This window comes from Sinohyriopsis cumingii, chromosome 15 (assembly GCF_028554795.1).
Source record: "Sinohyriopsis cumingii isolate HCF-2022 chromosome 15, ASM2855479v2, whole genome shotgun sequence".
NCBI classification, from domain to species: domain Eukaryota; kingdom Metazoa; phylum Mollusca; class Bivalvia; order Unionida; family Unionidae; genus Sinohyriopsis; species Sinohyriopsis cumingii.
The window spans coordinates 45,894,825-45,911,065 of record NC_142975.1 but is presented as its reverse complement, the minus strand read 5'-3'; the positions used below and the strand labels follow the sequence as shown (position 1 = coordinate 45,911,065).

General features: G+C 33.0%; 1 protein-coding gene across 2 annotated transcripts in view; it reads left to right on the top strand.

The window, feature by feature from the left end:
• The window catches only part of LOC149781730 (uncharacterized), a 38,476-nt gene extending 24,397 nt beyond the window's left edge, over window positions 1–14,079 (top strand). For both annotated transcript variants that reach the window (XM_089935841.1, XM_089935840.1), the window contains 4 exons: window positions 3,812–3,913; window positions 9,714–9,842; window positions 11,590–11,655; window positions 13,770–14,079. In XM_089935841.1, the coding sequence (XP_089791967.1) occupies window positions 3,812–3,913; window positions 9,714–9,842; window positions 11,590–11,655; window positions 13,770–13,912 (440 nt within the window). In that variant the 3' untranslated portion in view covers window positions 13,913–14,079. The remainder of the gene's footprint in view (window positions 1–3,811; window positions 3,914–9,713; window positions 9,843–11,589; window positions 11,656–13,769) is intronic.
• Window positions 14,080–16,241: the final 2,162 nt, after the last annotated feature.

Here is a 16,241-nt window from a genome sequence, read left to right as displayed (position 1 = left end):
CCATCTGAAACTCGTGTATTTTTCATTAAAGCGAACAATGATGCCTTCTGGACATCAATTAAAATTAGCACCTCTCTTAAAACTCCATATTATTTTACGAATTTTTCCTTAATTACAAACGTGAAACTATTTGATAGAGATATTATCAATATCCGGTGTGTAAGTATTTATTTTTAAAGTGGGTTACGCCTTATCTATACGAAAGTACACATTACGTCTCATTTTAAAAATGTGATATCGATGTAGGTGCTGTCTGTATTGGGATAGGAGATTGTCATTGTTCAAAACGTTGGAAAATATACTAAAAGATATGTTTGGGGTTTTTTTACGGTATTTTCAGTTAAAGGAGGTTGCTGGACAGACGTATTACCAGTTAGTCTAGTTGTTGGTACACAAAAGAAAGCTTATTGTTCAGTGACAATATTGATAAAAATATTACAATAAACATAAGCCACGATTAATCTTCCGTGACAGAATTAATAACATCATGAACACAACAGAAGATGATCTTCAATTGGCACTTATGCTCAAAGCTACCGCCGTGATAAAATCGATGCCGCTGATACACAGTTACGCACCGAGACAGACAATCGTGTTCAATTGCTACATAGATAAAAGGCGCAAACGCAATCGTCAACATAGATGTGGAATCTGCTCAGCCGCGATGATTGGTCTTGGTGTCACAGGAATTACAATTACAGTAACAATCTCGTCTTCCTCAGCCGGGACCTTTATCAGTACCATATCGATCACTGTTGGTGCTGGTTCTGTCTCTGCTGCTGGTAACATTTAGTCATCAGTAATAAACGTATTTGCGAGAAAACACCTAAATTTATGACAGCAGCACAGATAAGTTTACCGACTATTACAAAACTGTATCCGAAGCGCATTAAATGATAACGCAATCACTGCGGATGAACACTGTATGAAAAATTTAATACAATAAGGAACAAGATCAACTTAAGGTTATATTCGAATTCCAATTTTAATAACCACATCGAGTATAAACAAAAATAATTACACGTCATTTCGTGCAATTATTGCCACGCGTATATTGCATGTACAACAACAGTCACTCATTTTCACTTCTGTCGCCCGTAAAAACATGAGTTCTTCGACACATGGTGGCAGTTGACCCATATATGTGATCTACAGCTATTGTGCGTTTGTCAAATTTGCATCACGGGAGGTTCCGCCAGCTAAAAACTAGGAAAGTTTATATCCGAGGCCCGAATGTTGGTGTTGGAGATGTTACATTGCTAGAGGCTTCGAAAGGGACTTGCAATGGGAATTACATCATTATTTCAATAGTTATTCACAGCGGGATTGAATAAAGTATTCGATCTCGATGATATTTATTTGCTGTAGGGAAGCATACCCATTTCCATTTCCTATCTCAAGTGAGGCTACGGCATAGTTGTTCACACTTGTTCGGTTTTAGCCACGAAACATAAAAGAAAAAGTAGTTCCAGCCTAAATTGAGTGTATGGTAATACGAAATCAAAGCCCGAGAATATCATTTTCCTACTTCTAGGATTTGAAAGTAAAATTCTGGCTCAGTCTTGGGTAGAAAAGTGATAGGTATATATTAAAAGACAACATTTGCCATGATCATTCATAAAAATGACAAAAGGTTTTGACCGCTCAGATGGCCTAGTGGTTAGAGCGTCCGCCTCGGAAGCGGAAAGTCGTGGGTTCGATCCCCAGCCGAGTCATACCAAAGACTTACAAAAATGGTACTAACGGCTGCCTCGCTTGGCGCTCAGCATTAAGAGGCTAGTGTTAGGACTGGTCGGCCTGGTGTCAGGATGATGTGACTGGGCGGGACATCACGCTACATGTCTGCGGTATGATGCCCCAGTGCTAGACATCACGATAAACTGTTACACTGCAAACATCGTAGCAATATGACTAAAAAATTGTTAAAGCTGCGTTAAAAATCCAAATCACACACAAATCACACAAAACGTTTTTGCCAGTTTTAAGTCTTCCCATTTTTGTTCTTGTGTCAATATTTTTTTCAGCAATAATAAGTGTTTTCACAGGCATTTGGGAGTAAATCATTAAATATAGTTTATCTTATATCTTTAAATGTTCGGACAAAATATGTTTCCGTTGGCCGAACATTTGTTTTGGGTGGGTGGGTGGGTGAGGTGTGGTAGAATTTTAGCACAATATGTGACCAACCATTGGAACTTGCGATGACTTTAGTAACAAACAAACAACAACCCCACTCATTCCCCCAAACCAACAAAACATTAAATTGTCACTCTGAGAGAAGGACACTACTGGCAATTGGTGGTACGGTGAATAATTGATTTCAGCGGAGAGTATTGTTGACTTGGCCGTTAAAGCCGCCCCACCCTATGTTACATATGGTATCCCACTCGCTCAAGCCGTCTATAATAATGCGTGCTTTGTACAATCAAGTCGAAATAGGTGTTGAAAAGTGTAGCATAAAGAGAAATATTATTATTAATACTATATAATTCTATGTTTTCTCATCTATTTTAGGTAACTTGTATGTCATGTCTTAAAATACGTCCAGATGTACGTGTAAGCTATTAGCATCTATTTAATGCTATATAAATGATGACTTTATTGTATATCATGAAGATTTGTAAGTTCATAAAATAATGAGAACATTGATTGCTCTGGTCATAATAAATGGCATTTACCTGTGCTTTATATCCAAATAATACTGGACTATATTTCCTTTATAAATAATAACTAAATTCTCGTATGGAATTTTAAAGTGTAGTTGAGAAAATCCACGCCAAAGCAAAAAGACAGTTCAGCGGAAGAAGCGTAACATTTTGGTTGAAAATACATTTAAAACAATTGGAAACAAAGGATTGAACTCTTGTACGAAATAATTTATAATATGCAAGAAGAAATATAATTAGTCATTTTGGATGATATACGAAACATGAAAAAAAAAAACATTTACAGAGAAATAAATAGGTGGGTAACCGACACTGCGATAAGAATTAAAGAATATTTTAAATCCATGTCATAGTCAAAATGTATTGGCCTGATTTTGCCATTGTAATCTGTTCAGCTGAAGATTAGAAACTAAGAAGAGTCAAACGAAAACGATATTGATATCAACGATAGCAACCAAAACGATATTGATATCAACGATAGCAACCAGAACGATATTGATAACAACGATAGCAACCAAAACGATATTGATATCCACAATAGCAACCAAAACGATATTGATATCAACGATAGCAACCAAAATGATATTGATATCAACAATAGCAATCAAAATGACTGATATCAACGATAGCAACCAAAACGATATTGATATCAACAATAGCAACCAAAACGATATTGATATGAAAGATAGCAACCAAAACGATAGAACGCTTGACCATTAAATCTAATTGCTTAATTAGTTACGTTAAAAATAATTGAATTGTCCAGAATATTTATTTTTTGTGACAAGGGCATATTCCATTTTCCTTCTAAATGCATAGGTCTCCCTTCAGGAGTATTACATATTTGCCTGTTTTAATGAAAATATTTTTTTATAAAGTTCTATAAATAATTAATAAAAGTATTGTTTGAAAAGGTTATTTTAGAATAATCTCTACAACTGTTTGCATGGAACTTCAATACTATTTCGCAAATACGGTGTACTTGTGCTGTCCTTAAGAAACATGGCAATACCAACAAAACAAAAATAGACACTTTTTTCAAATACTTTCACATGTGTGATACACGTTATAGTTTATACAGTTAATTAAGATGAATGGTGGGCTGCATTCGTCGGTATGATAAAACTTCTTTTAAACATAAACAGGAAAGCCCTGCGAATTCCAGTGCAGGAACGGAGCATGCATTGCATCTACAAAGAAATGCGACGGCATTCCGGATTGTCCTGATCATGATGACGAAATATGTGGTAAGTGAGCACGCGCAGCAAATCACAGTATATGTAGCCTTCTAGTCAGTGTTCTCGAAAATGTTGGAGAAGGCAATTCATGATGAAGCTAAAAGTTGAACAATATAGATTTAATGGATATTTGCTTGTAACGACTAAATAAGTGATATATTTCATCAAGTGGGAGAAAATACGGGAGTTTGCTTCTTTCATTCTTTGACCACAAGATGAAATATATCCGGTATTCACTTGAAACAAACCACGTTTCTTTCAATTTATGCCCAGAAGTGCTGTTTATCTAAATTGTCCTGCAGAATAATGTAATCGATTTGTTACAGTAATGTCAGCTGTTTACCGTTTATGTTCTGCTGTGTTGTTGTGTACATATATAAATGGTAACATGATTTTATTTCATTGCTCAAAGTATTAAAACACACACTTGGGTGAAAAGGAAGACTGGACGTTCATTGTGGGATTCAAACATGGTTCTTTAGCGTAACAATTGCCATACTTCCACTATACCAAGTGAGTAAAAACACGGCGGAAGAAAGTCTTTGACCATAATGTTATTGATGTATATTGGCTTGAGAGAAACAGAAAAGAATTAATTATTCACTGCATTGAACTGTATATTACAAGATGTGCTTCAAACAATTCAGACATCGGTACTTCCATCGGTTGAGAACAAGCGGTAATGATGAGATTTACATGATGACAAATGAATGGATGGGTGAATGGATGGCGCTTAACGCAACATTACAGTAATCCTTGCAAAATAGTAGGTGGCTACAATTGTATAAGTAAAAACTGTCGGGAAGGCTATTCATTCAACCAAAACAATGTATGTTCCATAAGACAAAAATGATGTCCAAAAACTATTAAAAAAGGCATTAAGAAGAAAGATAACGGCCAAAATTGTAAAATCCCTAAGTTAGAATGTCACAATTTTATAATTTTATATATAAATTGCGCTCTTTTAAAAGGTTATTTAGGACGAACTATTTAATGCAAAAACAGTTATAGTGAAGGCCTCATTTCGATTTTATATATATATATATATATATATATATATATATATATATATATATATATATATATATATATATATATATATATTAAAAATAACATGGACAGTAAAGTGTTGTAATTCCAACCCAGTTGATCTATGTTGTGGTATTCCACAGGGGCCTGTTCTTGGTCCTGTTCTGTTTACTCCATACACCCATCCGCTCTCAAGTGTCATAGATCATCATCCAGTGTCTCACCAATTATATGCTGATGACACCCAAATATACAAATCTAGCCACCCATCTGAAGTTGATGCTACCATCCAAGGTGTAGAGAGGTGCATTTCTGATGTGAAATCATGGATGACATGCAACAAGCTGCAGATGAATGACGATAAAACTGAGGCCATTCTGATTACAACACAAACACTTTCTCTTTCACATACTTTACCTCAAAAAATAAATATCAGCAACACCAATATTACATTCACACAATCAGTACGAAACCTAGGTGTTACTCTGGACAGTACTCTGACATTGTACCAACATGTCATAAACATATGCAAGGCTACATATCTTGAGCTTAGACGCATCAGCTTCATTCGCAAATATCTTTCAGTTGGTGCTACTAAAACACGCGCGTGTTCATTAGTACTTTCAAGACTGGACTATTGTAACTCAATTCTGTTTGGTTCAACTCAATATCTACTCCAAAAACTTCAAACAGTTCAAAACACACCTGACTGGGTCATACTTAGAGTACCACGATCAGAGCACACCTCCCCGCTGCTGCGTACCCTACACTGGCTATCCATTTGATCCAGAATCAAAAACAAAATTTGTTCTCTGTGCTACGTTTCAATGACGGACTCTAGTCCAACATACCTATCCGACCTCACCCACGCGTACACACCAGCAAGATACTTACGCTCCTCTTCTGACAATCGTATGCTCATTATTCCCACTATGTAAACAAAGTTATATGGACAGCGTTCTTTTGCATACCAGGGCCCAGCAACGTGGAATTAATTGCCCGCTAAACCTAGACACAAAGACAGTGATCACATTCAAGAGTGCTCTCAAAACTCACTTATTTCGACTACAAGAACAAACTTCCTACCTTAAATATTCTCAGCATGTTTTTTCTACTCTGTTTTCTAATTTCATTGTGTTTGTGTTTGTAATTATATCATATATTTTTTATCTTATAGGTGTTATCTAATGTTGTAAAGCGCTTAGAGCGTCTAAAGATTAGGCGCTATACAACGTCCTCATTATTATTATTATTGTAGTAGTAGTAGTAGTAGTAGTAGTAGTAGTAGTAGTATAAAGCAATTTAATATACCAGTACTGATGGTATATCAAATTGTGATCCGCCCATCGCGTAGTAATACACATATTAGCATCCTTGCAACTGTGTGCTGTTTATTCTAGATCAACGATGAATTTCCACTCATTAATCATTAGTGACGTATGAAAATAACGATATAAAATATTAATAATCCCCTTTTCTAAATTAATTTAATGTGGTACACAATTTCATCGAAATCCTTTCAGCTTCCCGTTCCCCCTCCCCTCGTTAATAGGGGATAAAATACTTAGAAATCCGGGGTGAGAGAGAAAAATAATTTGAGCTGGATAAAATCCTTGAAACTGAACTTACACCAAGTAACCTATAAGAAAATAGTTCATTGTAACTGTATGTGCACACTTTCCTTGATATTTAACTACGGTGTTTATATAATCAATGATATAAAGTTACAAAAAGCCTTTCGACAATATACGGTAACTTTCCTAGTTACAAGGCACACATTCTCTATTGTATGTATTGCTTTATTGTTTTTGCTGTTGTTGATGATGTTTCTTAAACATATTTCACTGATCTAAAACTCGATTATTATCAATTAAATATGAAAATGGCCAACGGTCTCTCACACACTCTCCCTTTTTACCATCGTTGCAAGATACGGGCAAAATTCCATGAAAAGACGAACGTAGAGGATTTTCGCTTGTGTCATACAGCATTGTCTCTAGACATATGAATGATTGAAAGAGTTAAGCCAAACCGACCAAAAGAGCACGGAGAGAGAGAGAGAGAGAGAGAGAGAGAGAGAGAGAGAGAGAGAGAATAACATGGTCGGTGATAATGTTAATTAAAGCAGAACAATGACTTAGATCATCTGTGAATATATTAAATATTGTAGGTACACCTTGTTGGTTCGTCATTTTGCTTTCTTCCTATGCCACATTTATTTCCATCCGCCGTTACGTGAATTGCTAAGAGTTCAGTGTTTGTAGTGCACTAACTTCTTCGTTAAAACCATCGTTCATGTTTAAATCATAAGTGCGTCTTATACTGGTTTAATCGATGTGATTGATAATAGAAACTCAAAAAACTATACAAACATCTTATCAGTATGCAAAGGTGGTTGTGAATAGCCACAAAAATGCACAGAACTACATTCTGTAACGGACACACTAGGCAGGGATGTGAGGAGTGCATTCACTCAGCCAGTACACACATGCCTATAATCAATGTTAATTCCGTTCAAAGAGCAACTATATATATTCGTATGTGATATATGTGATCCATCTCGTGGTATATCATTGCGTACAGACAATACACACACACACACACACACACACACATATATATATATATATATATATATATATATATATATATATATATATATATATATATATATATATATATATATATATATATATATATATATATATATATATATATATATACATATGCATATATATATATATATATATATATATATATATATATATATATATATATATATATATATATATATATATATATATATACATATATATACATATATATATATATATATATATATATATATATATATATATATATATATATATATATATATATATATATATATATATATATATATATATATGTCTGGGTATGTGTATGTGTGTGTGTCCATCTATAATTAGGATGTCACATTTCTGTGTCGGGTTTTTTTTTTGTCAGATCATATTGGCACCGTTTCATTTAGAACCATCTACATTTTAGTACAAAGTGTTTAATTCAGAATAATCTACATTTTAGTACTACGTGTTTCATTTAGAACCATCTACATGTTAGTACTAAGTGTTTCATTGAAAATATGTCAGTGCTAAGTGTTTCACTGAAAACCATCTACATTATAGTACTAAATGTTTCATTGAAAACCATATACATTTTAGTAATACGTGTTTCATTTAGAACCTTCTACATTTTAGAACTAAATGTTTCTTTGAAAACCATCCACATTTTAGTACTGTTTCATTACGAACTATCTACATTTTAGTACTAAGTGTTTCATTTAGAACCATCAACATTTTAGTACTAAGTGTTTCATTTAGAACCGGCTACATTTTAGAACTAAGTGTTTCATTTAGAACTATCTACATTTTAGAACTAAGTGTTTCATTTAGAACTATCTACATTTTAGAGCTAAGTGTTTCATTTAGAACTATCTACCTTTTATTACTAAGTGTTTCATTTAGAACTATCTACATTTTAGTACTGTTTCATTACGAACTATCTACATTTTAGTACTAAGTGTTTCATTTAGAACTATCTACATTTTGAAATATCCATGTTAATGCAACAATCTGTTGAGAATGAGAATAGGTAATAATATTTTCAAATTTTAAAGTTGCGGCAATGTCGCATGTTAATAGAAATAGTCATAATAAGATTTTCTACATGATTGCTGTGTTTGGGATTCTATCAGTACCATTTTAATCCGGGACCGTCAACAGATCGTAGCAAGACATTTAATAATATCCCATATTTATTCGACCATATGTTCAAGAGATGAAGGATTTGCACGACGAGAGACATAATGGTGGCCATACTGAGTGGCAATTTGGCACTATTTGTATGTTGGACTATCTATATAGTGCACGACATCTTTACGTGAAATCTATGTCAATTCCAGCATCCATTCAGCACAATTAGTGATAACATTTTCGATGTCGCAAAATAATAAAAGCGATAATGGACGTATGAGGGACATCATTCTTCATGGACAAACTAGGCTTCACGATACAAATGAGTAATGAGTTCCAAGCTATTATGCAAAGTAGATTAGTGAACAAAGCGACAAGAAAATTTTGCTGCCGTACGACGGACTCAGAACCAAAGCAATTGCTCTTCTGTCCTATGACTATTAGAGCTAAAATGGACGCTAAATAATGTCACACATGGGTGGACAAACCTACAACTATGTCTGTCTTTCTCTCTCTCTCTGTCTCTCTGTCTCTCTCTCTGTATATATATATATATATATATATATATATATATATATATATATATATATATATATATATATATAGAGAGAGAGAGAGAGAGAGAGAGAGAGAGAGAGATAGATAGATTGTCTTCTAAAATAGTTCCTTTGAAACCATTTGTTTTTGATTGAAGGAATATAAAAAAATTACATTTTTGTTTAGTGGTGCATTGGACCTTGTAAATATTGTTCTTGGCTGCGAAAGAGTTTATTAGCTTGTTCTTTTTTGTTTGTGTTGTTATATATAACGTTTAAACATAATTTACATTCAGCACTAGTATAAAATTATTTCAACAACGCTTTTGTAATCAATCTTTTTGACTGTCCGTATCTTAGCAACTGCTCTACGATGATAAACATGTTTATTCTCCTTGCAGGAATTCACCTTTAGCAAATATTTATATTTCAATCAGATATGTTACGATAACTTTGTCATTATTTCAGTTGCTTATATGTTGGTGACAGTATTGTAATGTCTTGTCCTCACAGATTTGGGTTTAATCTGCCCCGAAGGGAAGAAAGCTTGCAAGGACTCATCGGCTTGCATTGACAATTCGCAGCGCTGCAACGGAGTACTAGAATGCACAGATGGCGGCGACGAGGAGGACTGTGATCTTGGTAATACATCCATCAAACTGGTTTTAAATATTTATAAATTATGTCTTCTTTAATATTCATCGTTTTTATTATGTTCATGATCTATTCAACTCTACCCCTTTATAACCAGATCGCCCGTTTATTTCTCAGAATCTAACAAATTACGTCTTCAAACCTAGGATCCTTAACAAATTGCACTCAATAACACGTTTAGTTTTCTTCTTAGTACTGTACGAGAAAGTCGCGTTTTACCGCCCGTAAATGACCAATGATTAAACAGAATGATAAAAGATGCTGGTTGTGATAACTTTGTGACTTGTTCCGTTAATCACAAGCAGAAGAAGGAGTATAAAGACGACAGAGATGATTAAACGAATTTAGAACAACGTTTGCTTCAGATCTTTCTAGCAATACCATTTTAATCCGGGACCGTCAACAGATCGTAGCAAGACATTTAATAATATCCCATATTTATTCGACCATATGTTCAAGAGATGAAGGATTAGCACGACGAGAGACATAATGGTGACCATACTGAGGGGCGACTTGGCACTATTTGTTTGTTGGACTATCTATACAATGCAAGAAGTCTTTACTTGAAATATGTATGTATAACTCTTGAAGCATTGTAAATGTATTACAAATTAAACCATTTAAGATGTATAACACTTAAGAGATTTAATATGGATTACAGTTAGGCATTTTAAAATGTGTTACATTAACAGAAATTAAAATATATTTTACATAAGCATTTAAAATGTATTACAATGAACACATCTAAAATGTATTACAATGAACAAATTCTAAATGTATTACATTGGACAAATTTTAAATGTATAAAGCTGAACACATTTAAATGTATCATACTGAAAATATTTAAAATGTATTATACTGAACACATTTAAAATGTATTATACTGAACACATTTAAAATTTATTACATTGGACACATTTAAAATGTGCTATACTGAACACATTTAAATGTATTACACTGTACACTTTAAAAATGTATTACACTACACAAATTTTAAATGTATTACATTGGACACATTTAAAATGTATTATACTGAACACATGTAAAATGTATTATACTGAACATGTTTAAAATGTATTACACTAAATAAATCTTTAATGTATTATATTGGACACATTTAAAATGTATTATACTAAACACATTTAAAATATATTACACCGAACACATATAAAATGTATTACACTAAATAAATTTTACATTATTAGATTGGACACATTTAAAATGTATTACAATGAACACATTTAAAATGAATTGCATTTAAAGTATTAAAAATGTATTATAATGACCACATTTAAAATGTCTTACAGTTAAAGCATTTAACATCGTTTTACAGATAATACATCTAAAATGTATTACATTAAGAGAATGTAAAATGCATTACACATAAAGCATTTGGAATGTCTTTCAGATAAAGCATTTAAAATGTATTATAGTTAAAGTATTTTGAAAGGTATTACACTGCAAGAATTTCAAACGCATTACACGTAAAGCTTTTAAATTTGTACAGTTAATGTATTTAACAGGTATTATAGTAAATGCATTTAAAGGCATTCACCCACAGTAATACAGGTAAGGACTTTAAAATTTATTACAGTTAAATATTTAAAATGTATAACAGTTAAAGCAGTTAACTCTCTGATGTTGTGATGATAGTTTTAGCCAAATCAGCGTTAATTGTACCTTTATCAAAAAGACAAATAGTTTTTAAAAATAACCTTGACCTTGAATTTTATAGGTACTAAGCCACAAACAACAAAGGCAGCACAGCAGGAAGACGAGGATTACTACGACGTTTCTTACGGTATCTTAAAAATATAGCTAGCTTTTAGGCAGAATCCATACTTGTACTATTTCATCTTCTTTGGCATTCAACCAATTAGAAACCAATCGTTTGATTAGCTTCTTCACTTGATGCTCTTTGTGCATACTTTTTAATCCTTTTAATTGTTTATCACGAACTCGGATGAAGATCCTTCTGGAATTTGGTATTTTTAAAACATACTTTAAAAATGAAAGGATAAATTAGTTGCCACAAATAGCATGTTATCATTTGTTTCTAGAAATGACAAGATTAATTTGAAGCATTTTCTTGCATAAAATGTGGAATTTAAAGCATCAATATTCACGTCGAGACCCGAATAATCCCAAATGTATTCAGATCTTATTTTGTGCAGGGCAACTGGGCGAACTCTAGAGTATCAGAATCTAGTTCAAGCAATCTGACTGATCATTCTTTCAGCTCGTCAGCTATATTTGTTTCTTATCACGGATTCCATTACGCTGGCACAGTGCATAAATTGCAAGCCAATATAATATCTCACAAGATCAAGAAGCGTGACACAGTTGTCAGCAAATTAATTCTTTAAGAATGTATCCCTGCAGTATTTACACCTCTTAGGTACGCCATTCTTATAAGAGCGTATTAGCATTCTTAACTAAAATTAGATTGGTGTCAAAACCTTTGTTATTGCTGAGTAAACATTTTTGCTTATTTAATTGAACATTGAAATTATCCTTTAACTCATTTCCTTAAAACTTAAATTTAAACTTGCCACAGTTACTATAATGGTGTCTGTTGCTGGGCTTATCCCATCTATTTACAGTTCTTGTTCGGTACAAACTATGGTCTTCCGGCGGAGTACTCGAATATAACCGATACAATGGTTCCACAAATATGGATTTGACTGAGACTCATATCTGGAAATATTGATGCATCTACTTAAAATTAACAAAACATTCGTTATCACTGTATACATATTTGTTTCCAGAAATAGACTTATCAAGGACTCTGCATTTTAGTATAAGGCATTCTCCCGCTTTACTGAACTGATAAATACGGTGTATCAAATTAATTCTTCCTAATCGTCTAAATGTTAAACACACAGACAGACACACACACACACAGGCACACACACAGACACAAACATATATATTGAATGTGTTCCTAGCCTAGGCGCTTATAAAAAGTAACAGGAAAAAATTGAAGACAACAAGCTTTGTAAAAGTTAAAAAAATAATTTATTTCCCTAGAATATCAAGTAAAAAATAAGAAAAAAGAACTCAATGTTTTACGAATCAAATAAAAAAAATAATCAAAAAATTAAAAAGTAGAAGTCCTAGCAAAAAAAACTTCCTGAATGAAACTGAGTTCGAATCACGATGAAATCTATAATGGAAGACGATGACGTCTTTAATAGTCAGCGAAGTGCTGCAGTGTCAACAGTCTTTTGTTGAATCACAGAAAATATTCCAGTTTTTTAATTCTGGATAAATTTTGGTAAAAGTACTTCTCCAAGAATTAATTTAGGGCACTAGTATTTTCAGAGAAAATGATCACTTGAACACCAATAATTTGAAGAAAATTAAATATCAGCCCAAACTGGTCAAAACAACACAACTTAACGTGTCAAAGGTTTTAAGCCCACTGACTACTATTTCTTACAAAACATTAGGCATAAGGCTACCTTAAGATTCAAAACAGATTCCAGGATGGAGGTCAAAAGTTCATCTTTCCAGAAGAAATGGAAGTTTGTTAATGGTAATAATTATCACGTTGTCCAGGTATGGTCTTGACTTAACTTTATTATTCTTACTCTGAGAAAGAATTTTATTAAAGTTAAAAGAGAGTTTACTAAAACGGCCACTGATTTTAAAACAAGGTCAGGAACTAGGTCAGCATTAGAAACGATGTCTATTATTAGTTATTTACTTCATTAAAAAAATCAGTCCGACCTGAACTCTGTTGTAGACAATATCAAATCTAGTAAATAAAGTTACATTACAATATCATGTAATAGAATTTTGTTTTAAAATAAAAACTAAACAAAAAATAATTAATTAGATATGCATAACAAATGTTAATATATGTAAATATACATTCTCTGGTGTTTGCTTATCGTGTACTCTTTATTCCAGACAAAGTGAAGATAATAATGGTCAACAGTAGGATAAATGTTGACGGAGACAAGGAGCTAGTTTCTACCACAGACGGTGTCACCGCTAGGACTGGGGACTTGATAACTACTACTCCATTCGAATACGAAATTTACATCGATTAATTAAAAAATTCGAAGAAATATGACGAACTCTGAGTATCAACATCAATGTTTTAGTACTAATGATGGACCAGAAACGGGTCCTGATGTTATACGGATTTTATTTTATTTTTCCAATATATCGTTGCACAATATTTACTCATAAATAAAACGAACTTTTACAAACATAACTTTATCAGAATTATTAGAAACTTATAGAAACTTTAGATTTAACACGAAATGGTTTGAATACCTTTCTGTATGATATGATATACATTCCATGTGTGATATTCCATACAATTCCATGTATGAGATGACATGCGATTCCATGTATGAGATCACATACAAATTCATGCATGACATAACATTCCATGTATGATATCTTATGCAATCTGAGAGAGCTTTGAAAGAAAACACATTTAGCTATTCGCTATGTTTGCTAATGTTAGCAAAGCAAAGAAAGACACAGCCGTAATACGTGCATATTTTCAAACCAATGAGTGTGTTTTGTAAAAACAAAACAAACAAATCACTTTTTGATGCATTGAGAAACCAGTAAATTTAATTTTGTCGTTCTTTCTGAAACGTTAGTGAATCGGTGGATAAAAATATAGCTATAAGAATCTCCAGATTTTGTGTTCATCCTGATGTCAGTGTTTTAGCTCATGTAATAATTCGGCAAAGTAATATTTTGCTTCCCATGCTAAATATTTAATCGTTCCTGACTTACAAACGGGAGGTTTCTCCATGCAAGTTTTATTAATATTTGAAAACGATTGGGACTGGATTATAATGGGAAAGTCAAATATTATGCAAGAGGGACTATATTAAGTATGTGTGATCAACAATGTTTACTGTACACATTTGTGCACAAATATAAAATAAAAAAAGTGAAATAATTAAAAAATAACTTACAGCTATGAAAAATTCGTTTATTTCCTCATGTACCATATCAATTTCACAGTAATCCGGAAACGATCCAAAGGATCTCCGAATGAAGGTTCGAATGTGTTTATGTGTTAATGTGCTAGCACCACTGAAGATCAGTGAAAGTTGAATGTTGCTAACGTCCTTGAATGTTTCACGCAATCCGGAGAAATTAAATAAATATCCAAGTCCTGGAATAATTTCACAATAATCTAACATGGTTCTGTCGGTTTAAAATAGTGGTTTATCCGCTCTGCAAATTCAAAGAACAAATTACAAATAAATCAAAACTGTAATAAAATCAAAGAATGAAAAGCTGCGTACTTAACTATATAGTTACTCTATACGCATCGAATAACAAATCTGAGTCACTAGGAAAGATGCAATATTTGAATTTTTCTTCCTCCGCGAAATAACTTGGTCGTCAACAGTATTGATGTTGATTATTATTATTATTATTATTATTATTATTATTGAATCAGTAGCTAGTGCGGCCATGACATATCCACAGTACAAATACACACAACTAACACGCTATGTTGACATGACTTCCATTCAAGTAATGCGTGCTCTACATATGCCGAATTAGTTGTTGACATGAACCTGACAACTCGAATCTGGCTTATGAATGGAGAATACACACAAATGCACTCGTCTTAAACTAAAAGCCAGCCACAGAATCAAAGAATTAAAAAATAAGTGTCACTAACCCACATGACTTCAATAAAAACTATATAATAAATGAATATATGATACAGATATTCTTGACACGTTCTTCCTAACAAGAAACGAACGATTTGTGCAATAACACCTTCTTTCAAAATTGCATGTAATTGATATTGCAAAAGAATGTGAATGGTACCATTATACATACAAAACAATGCAACAAGGTACATTGATCCACGTGAACTTGAGTCACCAATCACATTTTCCTTTCCCTTGATGTACCTAACATCGATATCATACGACTGTAGCATCAGACTCCATCAATATGTGATTCTCGTTTTTTATTTTATTAATGAAAGTGAGCGGGTTGAGATTGCTGAAGACAACAATTGGAGAAGTAGCTGTGCTAACACACAATATGTTGCAAGGCCATCATCAAAGCCAAAGACTCCTTCTCTAGCGTGGAATAATTTATCAGGTGTTTATTCGATTACCTTGAGAAATGTCACACTGGATGATCAAAACCATGGTTGTCATCCTGTAACAATACTCAACTAACCCCTACGTTAATTGCATCTATAGATATTTTGAATGGTTTAACGAAATTTGGAGCTGAAAGGACTGGTGAGTATGACCTTTAACTTGTCAAAAGCCTCCTGACGCTTGTCTCACTATTGAAACGTTGTCCTCTTTCTTAACAAATTGGTTAGGGCTTCAGTAATTATGGCAAAATTAGAGTAAAATTTCCGATAAACCATAA